The 15,994-nt window shown below is 38.4% G+C and overlaps 1 protein-coding gene across 13 annotated transcripts in view; it reads right to left on the bottom strand.

Annotated features, from left to right (window-relative positions):
* Window positions 1-1,759: 1,759 nt before the first annotated feature.
* Window positions 1,760-15,994, bottom strand: part of TCF7L2 (transcription factor 7 like 2) — a 249,546-nt gene continuing 235,311 nt past the window's right edge. For 4 of the 13 annotated variants that reach the window (XM_044665579.1, XM_044665581.1, XM_044665582.1 and 1 more), the window contains 4 exons: window positions 9,974-10,022; window positions 9,328-9,378; window positions 7,882-7,954; window positions 1,760-2,211 (listed from right to left, as the gene is read on the bottom strand). In XM_044665579.1, the coding sequence (XP_044521514.1) occupies window positions 1,767-2,211; window positions 7,882-7,954; window positions 9,328-9,378; window positions 9,974-10,022 (618 nt within the window). In that variant the 3' untranslated portion in view covers window positions 1,760-1,766. Of the gene's footprint in view, window positions 2,212-7,199; window positions 7,273-7,881; window positions 7,955-9,327; window positions 9,379-9,973; window positions 10,023-15,994 lie in introns of all 13 variants that reach the window. The other 9 variants (XM_044665587.1, XM_044665590.1, XM_044665589.1 and 6 more) reach the window with 4 other exon arrangements.

Here is a 15,994-nt window from a genome sequence, read left to right as displayed (position 1 = left end):
ATTCAGGAAGTGACAAGTCATTATCTGCACATACTAAGTTGCTTTTATTAATCCAGAACTGCATGCTACAGATACTGTACAGCATGAACATGTATTCATTACAAAAATGGCGTCAAAACCATTAAAAATGAAATCAGAATAAGAGCATCAAACGGAACAGTAACATCACAACTGTTAGGAAACATTCAAAGTATTCACAAAAAATGTTATAGTTAGCATCTTAATAAACCAGAGAAAAATTGGAGACAGTTTTACAATCGCTTCATGTCAACTACAATGGCACTGAATGAACAGTTCTCAGCTTTATACAGCATTTTGCAACATCAACATGCCTAGGTTTTTTTTTTGTGTTTTTTTCTTTTTTTTTTTAAAGTTTGCTACCTACCTTTATGTAGTCAGTTTACATAGAAGCGGCAGTCTGTTTTTTTTTTTCCTTTATGTGTAATCTAATATACAGAATTTTGGCCCTTAAGGGTTTATACCTCTTCATTTTAAATGCTTTCTGGACAATCTGCTACCAAACACGTCTTTGTTATAGGTGACATTAAAACTACACACATACCTACCTATGTAACATCACAGCAAAACATGATGAACAAAAATTACAGCATTAAAAACAGGGAGAAAGTTAAAAGTCACTGAGAATTTTGGCACGTAAAAATTTGTACACAGTCCACAGTCCTAATGTTGCAGGCCATTCAACTGTAGGTCCAAGAGGGGAGACGCCAACGCTCCCGCTGTTTCTCAAACAGCGCCGCTAAAATTCCCTCGCTAATTTTCAAGTCTTATTTAATGTAATGGCTTTCAAAGCAATTTCTTTACACTATTGATCCTTTAATGCATCTATAAATGTCCATTTGGTGGCAACTGTGTTTCATACAGCAAAGAGAAAACAAAACAAAAGTCAAAACCCAAAAAATATATATATACACATTTTTATATATATATATATATATAAACTTAAAAACCTTGTACAAATGAGTTGTTATATATAAGATGCTTACACTAAGGGAGGAAAAAAACTTTATACAATGGTTCAAGAAAAAGGAAAACATATTTTAAAAGGGACAACATACAGGTACAACAAGCAGTCTCTAAAGCAATAAATACTACTGGTCCAATAGCGTTGTGATACCGGTAATTGGTGAGTAACGTCCCCCTTCCCCCCCACCCCCCAAAAGAACAACACCATGGAACAAGGTATATTAACACATTTTAACCCTTTGTTTCTGTACATTTAAACAATAACAACATCACAAGAAAAGTTGTTTCACACAGAAAAAAATGTCATGGCACTGCATTCATTGTGCCCTTATGGTTTAAAAACGAGATGTAAAATGATTGGTTCGCAAGCTCGTATTTAATACAAATAATAAAGAACCAACGCCTTCTGCAAAGGGCTGCTTCAAAATTGCTTCTTTTTGTCTTTTTAAATCAGTCTTTAAAACTAAGCTATCGGAACTACATAACAGTTATGTATATATATATATATTTTTTAAACGCTACAAAGACTTTAAACAGCTGTTGATAAAAATTTTGGTAGAATCATGAGGTTTCTCTCTCATCTACATATTTAAAAGGAGAAATTGAAATAAGAATGGGTCAAATATTGACCAATGAACTCGATAAACATCAACTAATGTAGCCATGTGGGCACAAGATTAAAAAAAAAAAAAAGACAAAAAAAAATCCTCAAAAAAAGAAAGAAGGAACAAAAAAAAACAAAAAAGAAAACAAAATGAAAACCAGGGCTAGCAAAGCTAAAGCTATTCTAAAGACTTGGTTACAAGGGAGAGTGGCTGGGGCTGGGTCCCAGCCAAAGAATTGTGGGAATGTAAGGAAGATGTCGACGGCTGTGCTAGAGACGATGAGGGGGCAGCTGATGGCTGTAAAGTGGAAGGCGGCAGATCCAGGGCCCCATTCTGACAGTGGGCAGCAGAGACAGCCAAGGCGCTGGGCTTGCTGTGGGCGCTCTCAGCCAAGAGGAGAGAGGGCGGTGGCGGCGGCATCATCGTGAGGTGGGCCAGGGAGTCGGGTTTCAATGTAAGCGAGAGAGGTTGGGTTTGTTCAGTCTGTGGTTTGGAGTCTCTGGTAGGGGAGCCTAGCATGTTAGGAGAAGAAGGAGGGGAGTCTAATAAGCTTCCATCTGAAGAGGGTGGACTGAGGCAGCTGCCTTCACCTTGTATGTAGCGAACGCACTTTTTTTTTCTCCTAGAAACAGGGGGAGAGAGTTATCTGTAAATAAAGGGCAAAGATGCCAAGGGAGAGAGTTATCTAATGTACAGAGCAGAGCACAAGTCCCCTAACTGATGCCCTGGTCAATCAGCACACCTGGCAGGAGAAAAACATTTTACAAGTTGCTCTGGGTGTGCAGAACTAACTCATTTCTCTTAGCCAACTGGGCCTAACAAGGAAAAATAATAATGAAAGCCCACTGCTCCCACCCTGCCCCACCCCCACCCCCACCCCCCACCCCTGATAAGTTCAACTTTGGGCAGATTCAGGTAAGCCACATATACTGTGGCAGCCACTTTTCAGGTATAAATTTCTTCCAAATTAGGCTCCAATGAGAGGCTGACCCCTTTCTCCTTTTAATCTCCCTTCCCCACTCCCTTCCTCCCATTCCCACCCTCAATAACTTTTTTGTTCCTAAAAAAAAAAAAGAGAGAGAGAGAGAAAGAGAGAGAGAGAGAAAAGAGAAAAAGAGAGAAAGAATGAAGAAAGATATCCTTCCCTAGGTACCTCATATCAATCTCAAACTTTTTAAAAAACTGGCTATTTAGCCCATACAGCTGAAGGCTGCTTTAAGTGAGAGATTTAAAGGCTTTGGAACACCATCGCCATGAGGCTGAAAGAGCTGAAATTAGCTTTTAGGTTTCTCTGTTAAGAACCGCACCAAATCAAGAAAGGTCAGAGCCAGGTGAGAAGGGGAAAAAAAAAGAAAAGAAAGAAGGAAAGAAAACTGAAATAAATCAAATCAAACCAAATCAAAAACCAAAATTAAAAACAAACCACCAAAAGAGGTAGAATAGGAATAAAAAGGGGGAGAAGGGGGAGAATAAGAAAAAACAGAAAATGATCAAAATGATCCAAAGTAACGAGAATAACTGGTTGTATGGCCTGCAGGTTGTGGATTAAATTAAGTTGAGACTTGCCTTAAAAATTTTTAACTTTATTTTAACTTTTTTTTTTAACTTTTCTTTTGGTGGGAGTGGTCAGGGAAGGGAGAAGTGGAAGGGAGGTTATTCTTGGTAGTGTTGTTGATCCTTGAACAGGTCTGACACATAATTAATATGCCAATGCAGGAATCAGTCTCAGTAAGTGGAGGATATAACACAAAATCACAGCAGTAATAACCAAAGGAAGGACTGCAGAGGAGCAACAGCAGGGACTTTTTGTTCACACAGACTTTTGCCAGAAAGAGTTTTTAACCCATACCAAAAATATAAACTTCCCCTTGTTACTGGTGCCCATTATATAAGGAACAGAAATGAGAATTTCAAAATCTTTCTTGCCTATCATCCAAGGACAATGTGAGAGTAGCCAAGCGAAGAAATCAGGTATGTGACTAAAAGGATCTCATCCATCAACTTGAGTTTGGTGGGAATAAAGTTGGTGGGAAAAATGATCCAGGGATCATTCCCACTAGTACATTGTCTATAAAAATGCTTAAGATATATATATATATATATCATTTGTCTGAATTCATAAATTCAAAGTATGCCTATAATATTGCAGAACCCAAACTAGTAAAGCTCCAGAAGATACCACAAAGTAGTTGAGTCAACTCCTGCCAGACTATTCTTTAACTACAAAGGAGGCTAAATTCCCCACAGAACCCTGGTCATACCGCCCCAGTGTATAAATACAGTGTGTGGACTATGTAGGATGGTGGGAGGGCAAGAGGAGCATGCTTAAGTCTAGCCTGCCTCATAGAGATGGAGAACAATCAATTTCATTGGTCTCATGGTAGGTCAGTTCTCTCCAGAATGTAAGGAACTCAGAGGCCAAAGAGTCCAATCTGTATCATCTTCCCCTTTATCCTAATTTTGATAAGGTTCCTTCCTTCCAGGCCCTGAATCGGACTAAGATTCTTCTGCTCATGTCCCAGAGAGCATAGATAAATAGATTAACCTATCAAGGGGTTTAAACCACCTTAGCCTGCAGATCAAAACATGCTGGAAAACTAAGAGGCCCATGCATTTTACAAAAATGAAGAATTAGGAGAAAAAAAACAAAACAAAACAATGAGAAAACAAGAATGAGGGAGAAAGAGGGGTGAAGAGAGGAAGGACATTGAGAACAAGGGGAAATCACTTCAGGCAGCATACCATGCTATATTAAGGCACAGTTAAAAGATGGGAAAACAACTTGGTGGGCTCAAAACAGAACCTTGTTAAAAAAAAAATCCCCCAAGGTCAACTGAAATTAGAAAGCCATTATGTAAAAGGACCTGATTTGCCAATGTCATTTCTAATTTCTCCCTCTGCCCCACCCTCATTCCCCAAAACAATCCTAACTGTGATGTGAAATTTTGTATCTTACAGAGAGGTTCAGGGGAAAAATTTTGATTATGGGATCTGGAGGACAGAATGATGAGGGATGTTGGTAATAGACAATGACTGAGTGAAAGGCAATCAAGATGTATTCAACATTTCTGAAGAGTCAAAGAACGCAAGTTTTACAACTGAATTTCTTTAAAGAAAAAAAAACATGTCCTATTTGTTCAGTAGACAATCAGACACAGTCAAGACAAAGTTAAAAGTAAGAGAAGTGTATGAGTGAGAGGTCATGTATCACTCCCTTTTGCTAATACCCATTCCTTAACTCATAGCAAGTTCCTTTTCCAGTAACTTGTTTAAAATTCTTCATTTTAACTTTTTATCTTTATTCTGAGGGTTAATTGGGGGTTGTTTCTGACTATTTCTCTTTGCCATGGGCAACTTAGCAACAGAAAATGCATTGGCTAAACATTGTAGTATATTGAGAAAGGATCACCAAAGATAACAGTAACAGCTTAAGAAGTGATGACTGTGCTGTTGCCAAAATGAAAACTGAGTAATAGTGAAGGTTTGCTGAAACGTATCACCTGTGATGATGGCGATGGCCAACTTTCAGATTGTACTATAATAGCAGTATCTCATTATAGTCTTCATCCTCAAAACTATACTTCAGAAAAAATCCTAATTCTAAAGCATGAAGCTAGCTTTACAATGGCTAAAAAATAAATTAAAACAGAAACACTTTAGAGCTGTGGCATCAAAACTCCAATAGAAATGTGGCCACTAAACTGTACAACAGGATTCCTGCAGACCTCATACTGACTTAGAAAACCACATATTAACATTACCTATGTTTTGTTGTACTTTTGTTTTCTCTTGTTAAATATTTCTCAATTATATTTTGATCTGGTTTCAACAGCTGCTTGGCATTTGCTTTAGACAAAGACTTCCACCCTGCCTTGATGCTGATGACTCTCCTCACTTAAAAGTAAGGTGCAAAAGCCTCATGTCAAAAAAGGATAGGTGTCTTGGTCAACATTAATAATTTAAAATATAATACCAAACCTAATCTGCAGTAATAATTTCTCAATAAAAAGGCCTTCACAAAACCATACTCCCCAACCCTCAAAGCCAGTACCCTACCAGTTTGTTTTGTTTTGATAGCAGACATAGTGATATCAATCATAACACCTTTTACAAGGAAATTAAGAGTTCTTTTCTGATCACATGAGCAGTTTAATCTGGACAAACAATTAAGTCACAGAACAAAATTTTTTGCTCACTGATCTCATTCAGAATGCAAGGTTTGGTATCAAACAGCTGCCTAGCAGAACCTGTTGTCACAGGACATCCTGGGGAAAAGCTAAGCATCCTTCTGCCATTATAAGAGAAAAAATCGCTTGTCATCTCATAGAAAAATGAGACTAATAATAGCAATTTAGGGGCTTTAAAGCCATTGAAAGCAGATGCTAGGTAATATTCTATTTTTATTGATGCTGACATCTAGTATAAATCACTTTCAAATCACTTTGACGCCTGTATTTCTCAAGGTCCCAAGCTCATTCAATAGGCAGAGAAAGTCCATCTTTGTAGGCATGTATGTCACCACATGTCCACTTTCTTTTCTCTCTCACTACAATTTATAATGCTACCAATCTGTTCCTACTCATTCAGAGAAAGAAAACAGGGGAGTTTGGGGCATGCATGTAATGTGATGGACATCTGATCTAGGGTCTAAACAACATGAAGCACATGGTAAAGGCATGGACAAGAGGGAAAGGTGACGAGGGAGGCACTACAAACAGAGAGAGAGTGTTTGGGAGTTGAAATACCTACCATCATAATATTCCAAATTCAAAGACTGCTTGTATCAGAACAAAGAAACAACAAATTTAACCAAATGTGGTCATTAAAGAAAGGAAATGAGACAAGAACTAATTGGTATCCCTCCACCAAGAAAGAAGTAGCTATAATGAAGTACCATGGAATTACAGGTTTGATGTAAACCTGCTGCAGAACATGGGTGTTTAATTTGGAATTCTCTGTGCTCTCTGATTCCTTTTGGCACCAAAAATTATTCTGCAGGACTGTCAAATGCTGCAGTGTCTCTCAGCCTATGGCTCACAAGTTTATAACTCCTTAGCAGGTGCACACCATTCAATGCCACAATTTCCCTTCAGCTCCATAAAATGTCAGCTAATAAAAATCCAGAGTGAGTAAAAATGTGTATTAATGAACAATGCATTTTTAAAAAATACCAAAAACCTGTGCCGAAACCCTTCTGTATGTCTTAGATGTAGATCCTTGAATCATGAGAACCCTTGGCAATGGTGGATATATACATCTTGTATACATCCCACCTTGGCATTCTTAGGGGTTGGTCAGCTGCAAAATGCCAGCTCTCTAAGAGTGAAAGGACAGATGCCAGTCTTTGCACATCAAGGTCTGACTGTTCCCTGTTCTACCACCAGGGAGATGTTATTGAGAAAAAGAGAAAAAGAGAAAGAGAGATAGGAGTGTGGGAGAGATATAATGGCATTAAATTAGCAAGAAATTTGGAAGGACGTGGATTATTAGCCATTGATGCTAGTGGGAATGGGGAAACAGGTGGGGAGTGGATAAAATACGTTTTCGTACTAATGCTCTAGAAGGACAGAAGGCTTTGATTTTCCCAGAGGCCTAATGGTAGTAATATACCTGCACGGTTTGCACCATAAAGTCTGTCGGTCAAGCCCGAACAATGCCCGACACTTCTTTGGAGTATTTGCATCTGTTAGCATAAGGTAAACACAAAAAATACAACACAATGGTGGATCGTGCTCATTTGGATGTGAAATCTTAGCTAAAGCTTTTTTTTTTTTTCTTTTCAATCACCTGAGTTTTATTTGGTAGTCTCCCCTCACCAAAGACATGAAAGGAAAGGACTTCCATGAGTCAAAAATAAAAATAAAAAAATTTAAAAAAAAAGAGAGAAAGAGAAAGAAGGGGGAAAAAAAGGTGACATTATTTGCTTCTATTTAGGTCAGTGTTAACATCCAAGTCACTGAGGCTCGCTCTATGCTGTAGTAGGGAAGTGTGTTGGAAACATTCCGATGGCATGAAACACATTCCTTGGGAGAGGGAGAGACTGGTCTTTGCTGTCCCTGACACGAGAGAAGTATAGATGATGCTGTTTGACAGTGGCATTTATTTTGGCTAGCAGCAGCAAGGAGAACAAGCAGAATCCCTCACAGAGACGATCGGATGGCAGTGCCCCCATTCCCTTGTGTCTCCTAAGATCACAACACAGAGCTACAAAGCAACAGGGCAGAAAAGGGGGAAAGTACCAAATAAACCAGCTGAAAACCAGCCACAGCGAATCTGGGGAAACTATACACACCTGCAGGGACCGCACCAGTTATTCTGTTGATCAAGGCCAAAGCGCGCTCGGCATTTCTTAGGAGCGCTCAGGTCTGAATGAGTTCAAGAAAGAAGCGAGCAGAGGAGGGAGGGAATGAGAGAGAGAGAGAAAGAGAAAGAAAGAGAGAGAGAAAGAGAGAGAGAGAGAGAGAGAGAGAGAGAGAGAGAGAGAGAGAGAGAAAGGGGGAGAGAAAGAGAAAGAGAGAAATAGAGGGGAGGGGAAAAAGAGAAAGATAAAAATAAGAAAAAAATAAAAATAAAAAAGGGAATAAATCAATGACCTGGTTACTAATTGCAAAATATTCACTTTCGTTTTTTTTTTAATTAAAAAAAGTGAAAATTACATTCTTATTCAACTTGTAAAATTAGCTGTTGCAAATAAAGCTGCAGTATCCCTTCTTCAAGGACTGTCTCTCAGATTGTTTCAAATTGATAAAGGGACATTAGTCACTACAGAACTTTCATTTTCATGGTATTTCCTCTTTTGATTTGATTTTCCAATTTTTTAAATTACAAAAAACAAAAAACAAAATGCAACCAAAACAAAACAAAACATAAAAAAAAAACAAAAACAAAAACAAAAACAAAAACAAAAACAAAAACAAAAACAAAAACAAAAACAAAGAAGAATAAGAAAAGAAAGCGAGGGGGAGGATTAAGGTCCTTAACATGCTTTTTTTTCTTTGACTCAAGAGTTTTAACAGTTTTAAAAAATGTCAAACAAAATAAAACCAATAAAAAAGAAAGACATAAAGAAAGAAAAATAGATTGTATTGGGATATTGCAGCTTTTGGAACATTCAACTTTTGTTTTCCTGTTGTTCAGTTTTATTAATATTAAGATAGGAATGGAAAAGAATAAACAGACTGTGCGGAATGGATTGTTAGTATTAGCCAGAAACTAAGAGCAGCATGAAGCAGTCAGTGAAAGCTAGTGAACTGCAATTTGTAGGCTAAGCAGCAAAGCAAAAGAAAAAGAAAAAAAGAAAAAAAGAAAAAACGAACCAAAAAAAAAATCATACTGCGGATGCATGCTTGCATGAGAAAACTTAGTGGGAGCAATGCAAAAAATGCCATTAGATTAAGGAGGTTTATTATGGAATTCCTTCCATTCTTTACCAGTCTCTTTAAAGAAATACTGCATATTCAATTTGCACAGTTAGTTCAACTCTAAAGCACTTTCAATGTTTAAACAACTAATGAAAAAATAAAACCAGAGTTAAATTAAATTAAAAACAAACAAACGAAAAAAACAAAAACAAAAAACAACGGAAAAAAATGCTACCAAAACACATCAAAACATGTGGATGGTCATTTCTTAAGAATGTTCAATGTCATACATGTTTAATGTTAATAAAACTATAATGACAAGAAAAAGTAAAAAACATTTTATCAACTACTTTAATGACTCAAAATGACATTAGCACCTGTAATCGGAGGAAGTGAAAGGCAAGGATTTAGGAAACATTCGCTGTGTTCTGAAAAAAAAGAACAAATTATACAAAGTCTTCAAAAAATGTTTGTTTGTAAAGGGCTGGCTTCTCCAAGTGGGCTCTGAGATTGCCTATGCAGTATTTCTAATTTCCTCTAGAGAATGACAAACCTCCTTAATTTAAAATGGGTGCAATTTACCACTGTAAAGGCATGCATCAGAACATTCAGGTACAGCCCAAAGGAATGTCCAACACTCACACGGGCCCACCCAAGCCCATCCCCCTCCCTGGACCCACCCCCAAACACAGACACACACAAAATTAGCAAACTTTATAAACCACGCATAGGCATGACTATAGCTCTGGAGTTAATGGCTTTGCAGTTATTTAAAAACACATTCCACTAGAATCACAATATGCTTTTCATGCAAAAAAAAAAAAATGAATGTTACTAGCTTTAAAAGGGCAGTCATGAAGCAATTAATTAAAATGCATAAACAAAAAAGGCTAGCTATGGATGGGTTACCCAACAATGCCCTGGCCTTGGATTTCTACTGTCTCCCCCAGATACATGCCTAACATAAAAGTGAGGTCCTTGCTGTGCCCGCCCCTTTCCTCGGGATTAATTAATTTAACTTACCATTAGTCTCTCCTGGCTGCTTGTCCCTTTTCCTCTTCTTCTTCTTCCCCTGCATAAAACATATGAAATACAGGAGGATTAATTCAGGAGATAAGGAGGGAGGTCCTAGTCTCCTATGTTCATGTGGAAAGAAAGCTACGTAAAGCATGTATTTATAGGTGTTACCCCTTGTGATCATATTCTAGGTGGTGGCCTGGAGGGTTTGGGGGTAGAGAGAGGGAAGAAAAGATGCACAGAGAGCTTTGATACCCCTTCAGTCCAGCTGCTTATTAACATTTAATAGCAGCATCCAATGCATTCAGCCAGAAGGATACATATCACACTTTCCCTCAGTGGGAAGGAAAAGGAACCAAAGAGAAAGGATATATGGGAAACAAGTTAGTGGTCAACTTTAGGAAGAGAAAAGATATCTCCCCACTCACCTATGAAAATATCCAAATATGGAATGGTCTCTATTTTAAAGGGCTATCATAAGGAAAAGAAATTAAACTTATTCTCCTGGGCCCCACAGGGCAGAACAAGTATTGACAGAATTTAAAGGAAAGCAAATCTTGACCCAACACAAGGAAGAATTTCCTAACAATTAAATTTATCCAGGAATAGGAAGGACTTTGTGAGACTGTGAGCTCCTTTTCACTTAAAGTATTAGAGATGAAATTATAGAAAGCATGTTATTTTATAGTCAATCAGTGAGGAGGGTTTTGTAGGGGAAATGTTTTGGAGAAATATTTTGTTAAAAAATCAATTAAAAAAACAGATGAACAAAAATGAGAAAATTTGAACATGAAAGCCATCATCTTGGAAACATGAGGTTTTTTATTCGTGAACTGATATATACTGATAAGTTACTCAATTAAGCTTAATGAATTTCATTTCTTCAAAACTCATTTTACCAAGAAAGCCAATGTGTTCTATGTGAATGCAAAGAATCAAAGTGTTATGTTGAGTTTGGTTTATATCTTTTTCTCTAAGTGAAAGAAACTTAGCACTAGTTCCTATAGGCCTCAAATAAAACACAAAAGTGGAAATCATCTAAGGTCCATTCTCTGTCCCATTTGTAGCATGTCTAGTAGTTATTTTCTTACCCAAGCAAAAAACACTCATGACACTTTGGGTGATTATGAGGTCACCTGTATTTAGTAGCACATATTTGTTTTTCTGGTAGCAATAATGAGTTGAGTAATTTAGTCTTTAAATACTTAAATGGATTCTCTTTTATTTATTGGTAGACAACTTATTTTGCTTGGCCAAGAGAGACTTAACACATTAAAGTTATTATAGGGAAGATTTGGGGTCAATATAAGGATGAATTTCCTAAACATGAGATCTGTCCACACTGTCTTGGGAGGTAGTAACTTTCTCATCAGAGGGAGTATTAGGTAAGAGCCAGATGATCCCATGGTGACAGTATAGAAGGGATTCCATTATGGGAAAGGGATTGGATAACATACCTCCTGAAGTTCTTTCTATAGAATCTATGATTGTATGAGTTAGTCTCATTTTTAAACCAATCTCCCAGGAATGCTATGAGGATTAGGCAAGATAATATTTGTCAAATCCCTGGCACACAGCAAATGCTATATAAATGCTTGTTCTCTTCTTTCCTTCTTCCCACTTGCCTTAGAAGCAACAGCAGAGTTCTGTTGAAGTATTTAGATGACCCATTTGAGAGACTGAGAGAAAGTTCAGCTGAGCGCTAACTATCATTTTTAATTCCCCTAAAGCATACCAAAAGGAGTTCAGAATTTCCTCTACCTCTAAGCAATTTACAGTGCTGGGTTTTTAACTCAGGTGCATAATTAAGCTTTAGAATAAAGTCTCCTAGAAGGCAGGATCTGCAGTTTTCAGTTGCCACAAGGAAATATGGGAGCTTAATAAAAATTGTTTGATGGTAATATTGATGAAAACCATGAAACGTGAAAAGTCCCAGAAGGAAATTGTACCTACATTCTAGAGTAATGACTCCAAGGGAAAGAAAAGCCCTGCTTTCTTAGAGATCTTTGTGGGAAGAGAAAGCTTGGGACTGCCTTCTTTTTTACCTCCTTCCATTAATTTCCAGGCTCTTCAATTCCACTGAATAAGCATTTATTCTGCACCCATCAATGTGCCAAATATTGTATTAGGCATTGTTTCATTTGTTGTCTGTGTATCCCCAGGGCCTCACATGATACCTGGCAAGTTGTAGACACTTAATAAAATCCTGATAATTAATTAAGTAGGGCTATAAAGAAGGGGGGGGGAACCAATAACAAAATAAGAACATCTGTTCTATTAGGGAAAAGCATTTTGTATACAGATAAGTAAGCACAAAATGAATACATTTCAGTAGGGCATAGGGATGGTGGAATCCTGATGTGGAGAGGGAGGAGGAGGCCAGAAAGGTCTCATATAGGTTGTGGTACTTGAGCTAGGCCATGAAGGAAGAAGCTAGACATTCCCAGAGTTAGAAGTGAGATAGGGTGCACCTCCAGAGAAAGAACTCTTGGAGCAGGAATGCAGATGAAAACATATGATTTATCATGTGTTTATTTGGGTTTTTTTTTAAGATTATTCCCTTACAAAAATGAATAATATGGAAATGTGTTTTATGTGAAAACACAGAAAAAAATGAAAAAATTTCAAAAGTAAATTTAAAAAAAGAAGTGAGATAGGGTGGAGAGGAGGGCACAGTGAAGTGGGAGATAGAATGTTATGAGTAAGTAAAACCAAGATATATAGAACACAATAGCAAAATTTGAATGTTTCCACCTGTTTCTACCTGTGTCTAAGAACTGAATGTATAACCATTAGCATCATGTTCCCAATGGCTGGGCTGGCTACTAAAAATGTTAAGAGCATTTTATACCCTTTAGCATTTTCAGCTCTACCTTCTCACATCAACAGTAGCCGTAAGTAAGTAAGTAAGTAAGTAAGTAAGTAAGTAAGTAAGTAAGTAAGTAAGTAAGTAAGTAAGTAAGTAAGTAAGTAAGTAAGAGGGTAATTTGGGAACATCTCTTAAATAACACTCATGTCTTTACAAATGGGCCCTTGTCTTGGCAAAGCAATCTCAGAAAGCCTCCGTGTTCATAGTGGGCAAAAAGATTAAGAGGAAAGGTCCAGAATGAGATACTCTATAGTTTCACCACCCAAAGATGACTTTAAGGCCTTCTCATTAGGCAAAAAGCTATATGTTATAGGGGTGGGAGTGATCTGCTGATAGCAATCCAGAGGGAGTAAGGATAAGGGGTTAAAGATAGCAGAAAACATGGCAGCAGTTCCTTTTTTATAAGCTCATTTATTTTCCCTCCTTAGATTTATCTGGTTATTAAATAGCTTTAGTATAAAATCATAGTCATTGAGCAAAACTAAATTAACATCATTCCAACTCTTTATTGAATCAATCAACATCAAGAAAACAAGTTACTAAAAAAAAAAAGTTACTGATCTCTCATAAACATAAATCAAGGGCGATGCCCAGAAAATTACATGTAAATGACTCCCTGAATCATGGAGCATTAGAATGAGTAGGCACCTAGGAATCTAGTTCATTTCCCCCTAATTTACAGATGAGGACACCAGGGTCTAAAGGAGGAAAGTGACTTTCCCAAGGTCTCACAGCCTCAAAGAGCTAACTGTAATTCAGTCACCTTTCTGCCATCTCAGGGGCGAGCTCTGTACAACCTGGGCTCGGATTCTCCCCATGGCTCCATTCTGGATTGCTCAAAGGACAGGTGTCCGTAGGAGGCAGGAGAGACATGGAGTCAACTCCAAGAGCTCTTGACAAGAGGTGGGGTGGGAGTGCGGGGGGAGCGGGGGGAGGGCAGGAGCCCTCCGAGCGATGGGGCTGTGTGATCCAAGGCTATCGAGGTGTCCTGCTGCTGGAAGGCTCTACCTCAGGGTCAGGTGGGGGGAGCACATCAAGCTTGTGAGGAAGCATTAGCCTTCTCATCCTCTTCCTTTCAGCTCCAGAAGAAAGGGTTTGACAGTGCACACACGCTGGGGACAAACGTAAAGGTCCCCAACATTTAAGACACGGCACATGCCCATCTGTCAGTGACACTCATTTCTTGAAACTTCTTTGAATGCTTTCGTTCAGGTCCCCATACTAATTCCCATCTCAGCTCTCAGGAGGAATTCAGCCTGGGGACTCGTGCTAACAGCGACTCAACCCCCGGGCCTCAAAGGCTTCCCTGACAGTGCACCAAGTGGGCAGGGGACAATGGGCAGATGGGTGACCGGACCCAAGGCACTGTGTGCCGACACAGGAGAGGGCACAGGGGGACAAGGGGGAGGAAACTGCAAAGGCATTTCTAAGCTGCCAGAAGAAGGTCTTGCTATCTTACCCAGTGGGAAGTCATTTCAATTCTGCCATCTCAACTGAAACCACTCCTAAGATCACAAAATTTTACACAGAGAAGGGGGCTTCGGGAGCATCTCGTCCGAATTTCCCCCTCCCCCAATACACACAAATTTTACAGAGGAGAAAACTGAGGCCCAGAAGGGTTTAGAGGCCTTGCATGAAGTCACAGTGATGAAGTCAGGATGAGAATCGGAGACCCAGGGCTTTTTCTATTTAAGGCTTTTTTCAAAAGGCTCTCTATTGAATACACTGTGTTAGAATGACTTCTTCTTCCTTTGAACTTCTATCAGACAGAATAACTACTAAATGTATCCTTGAGATATTTTAAACATACCCACAATTTGTAACTATTCCTAAACATAATTACAGTATCAATGTATAAATTAATTTCCAATGTTTTATACCCTTCAGAGAAAAAGCCTAATATACTTTTATTTTTTAATATGGATACTGATTGTTTTCCATTTCCAGATAGTTATTTCTCAGAAACTACAAAGTAGCCCCCTGTTTTCATACAATCACATCTTTCTTTTCATACAAACACTGTATGGGGTGTGTTATGTAACACATAATTGAAAGAGAAGTAAACTGAGGCCCACTAAGGCAGATAAGTTTACCACAGGTCACACATAGGGAGTCATAGAACCTGGATTAGATCATTAAGAGATGTTTATCAACCCTGGGGCAGATGGTAACACTATTAACCACAAGGAAAATAGGAGAGGAGGGAAAAGTAGTATTGGTCTCAAGAACAAACAAAGGAACTCTTAAATAACAATAGATGATATTACTCAAAGAAGGCCAAATGTTAGCACAAAATATGCCCCCTCCCTGAGAGAGAGATAAAAGAGAGAGAGAGAGATGGAGGGAGGGAGGGAGGAAGGAAGGAAGGAAGGAAGGAAGGAAGGAAGGAAGGAAGGAAGGAAGGAAGACTAGGTTCAAACAAGTCACCATAATGACTACAAAGGTTCAAGAACTTAAGTTGATATAGGAGTAAAATGTAGTCCTGATGAGTCCAACCTAAGATAACTGAATAAAAACATTCACCTGTGGTACAAAGATGGGAAGGAATAGGAATGAAAGCTCAGCAGATTAGTGATCTTCCTTGAAAAATCAAGAGAGGAGATGGCAAAACCCCTGCAGATTATCTATCCTGAGCATGGGCCATTGCTGACATTGTAACATACATGTACCCCAAAGCAGGTAATCATTCAAGTTTAACTCAGGTGAGATTTCCCTGGTTTTGTAGAACCACATCTTCATCATATTAAAGAGAGAAATAAGCATCCTTCCATTTCCCACCACACCAGTCCAGAAGCCGCTCTTTAATCTTCTCTAGAGAAGCATGGATTGGGCTTAAAGGAGCTAAGAGTGGTGAAATCTTTCCCCTCCACTCTCATGAAACTGAACACTCAACCCAAGATGGATAAAGGTTAACATACTTCACATATTTCACAAAGGCCTCATAAGGACCAACTAAACAGATAGACATGAAGATGTTTTTCCCCCTATAAGTTATCGATCTCTCTCTATCTCTGTCCCTATCTGAACTGCAGGGCATCCATCAGTCACACTGAACTTCAAGCCAAATCCTTATTCATATTTGGAGATAAAGGAAAAACATTCACAATGATGACCAGTCTGAAACCAAAAGGGCCCTTTCAAAAGCAAGTCAAATAATG

Source organism: Gracilinanus agilis, chromosome 2 (assembly GCF_016433145.1).
Source record: "Gracilinanus agilis isolate LMUSP501 chromosome 2, AgileGrace, whole genome shotgun sequence".
Taxonomy (NCBI): Eukaryota; Metazoa; Chordata; class Mammalia; order Didelphimorphia; family Didelphidae; genus Gracilinanus; species Gracilinanus agilis.
This window is presented reverse-complemented; position numbering and strand designations above follow the sequence as displayed.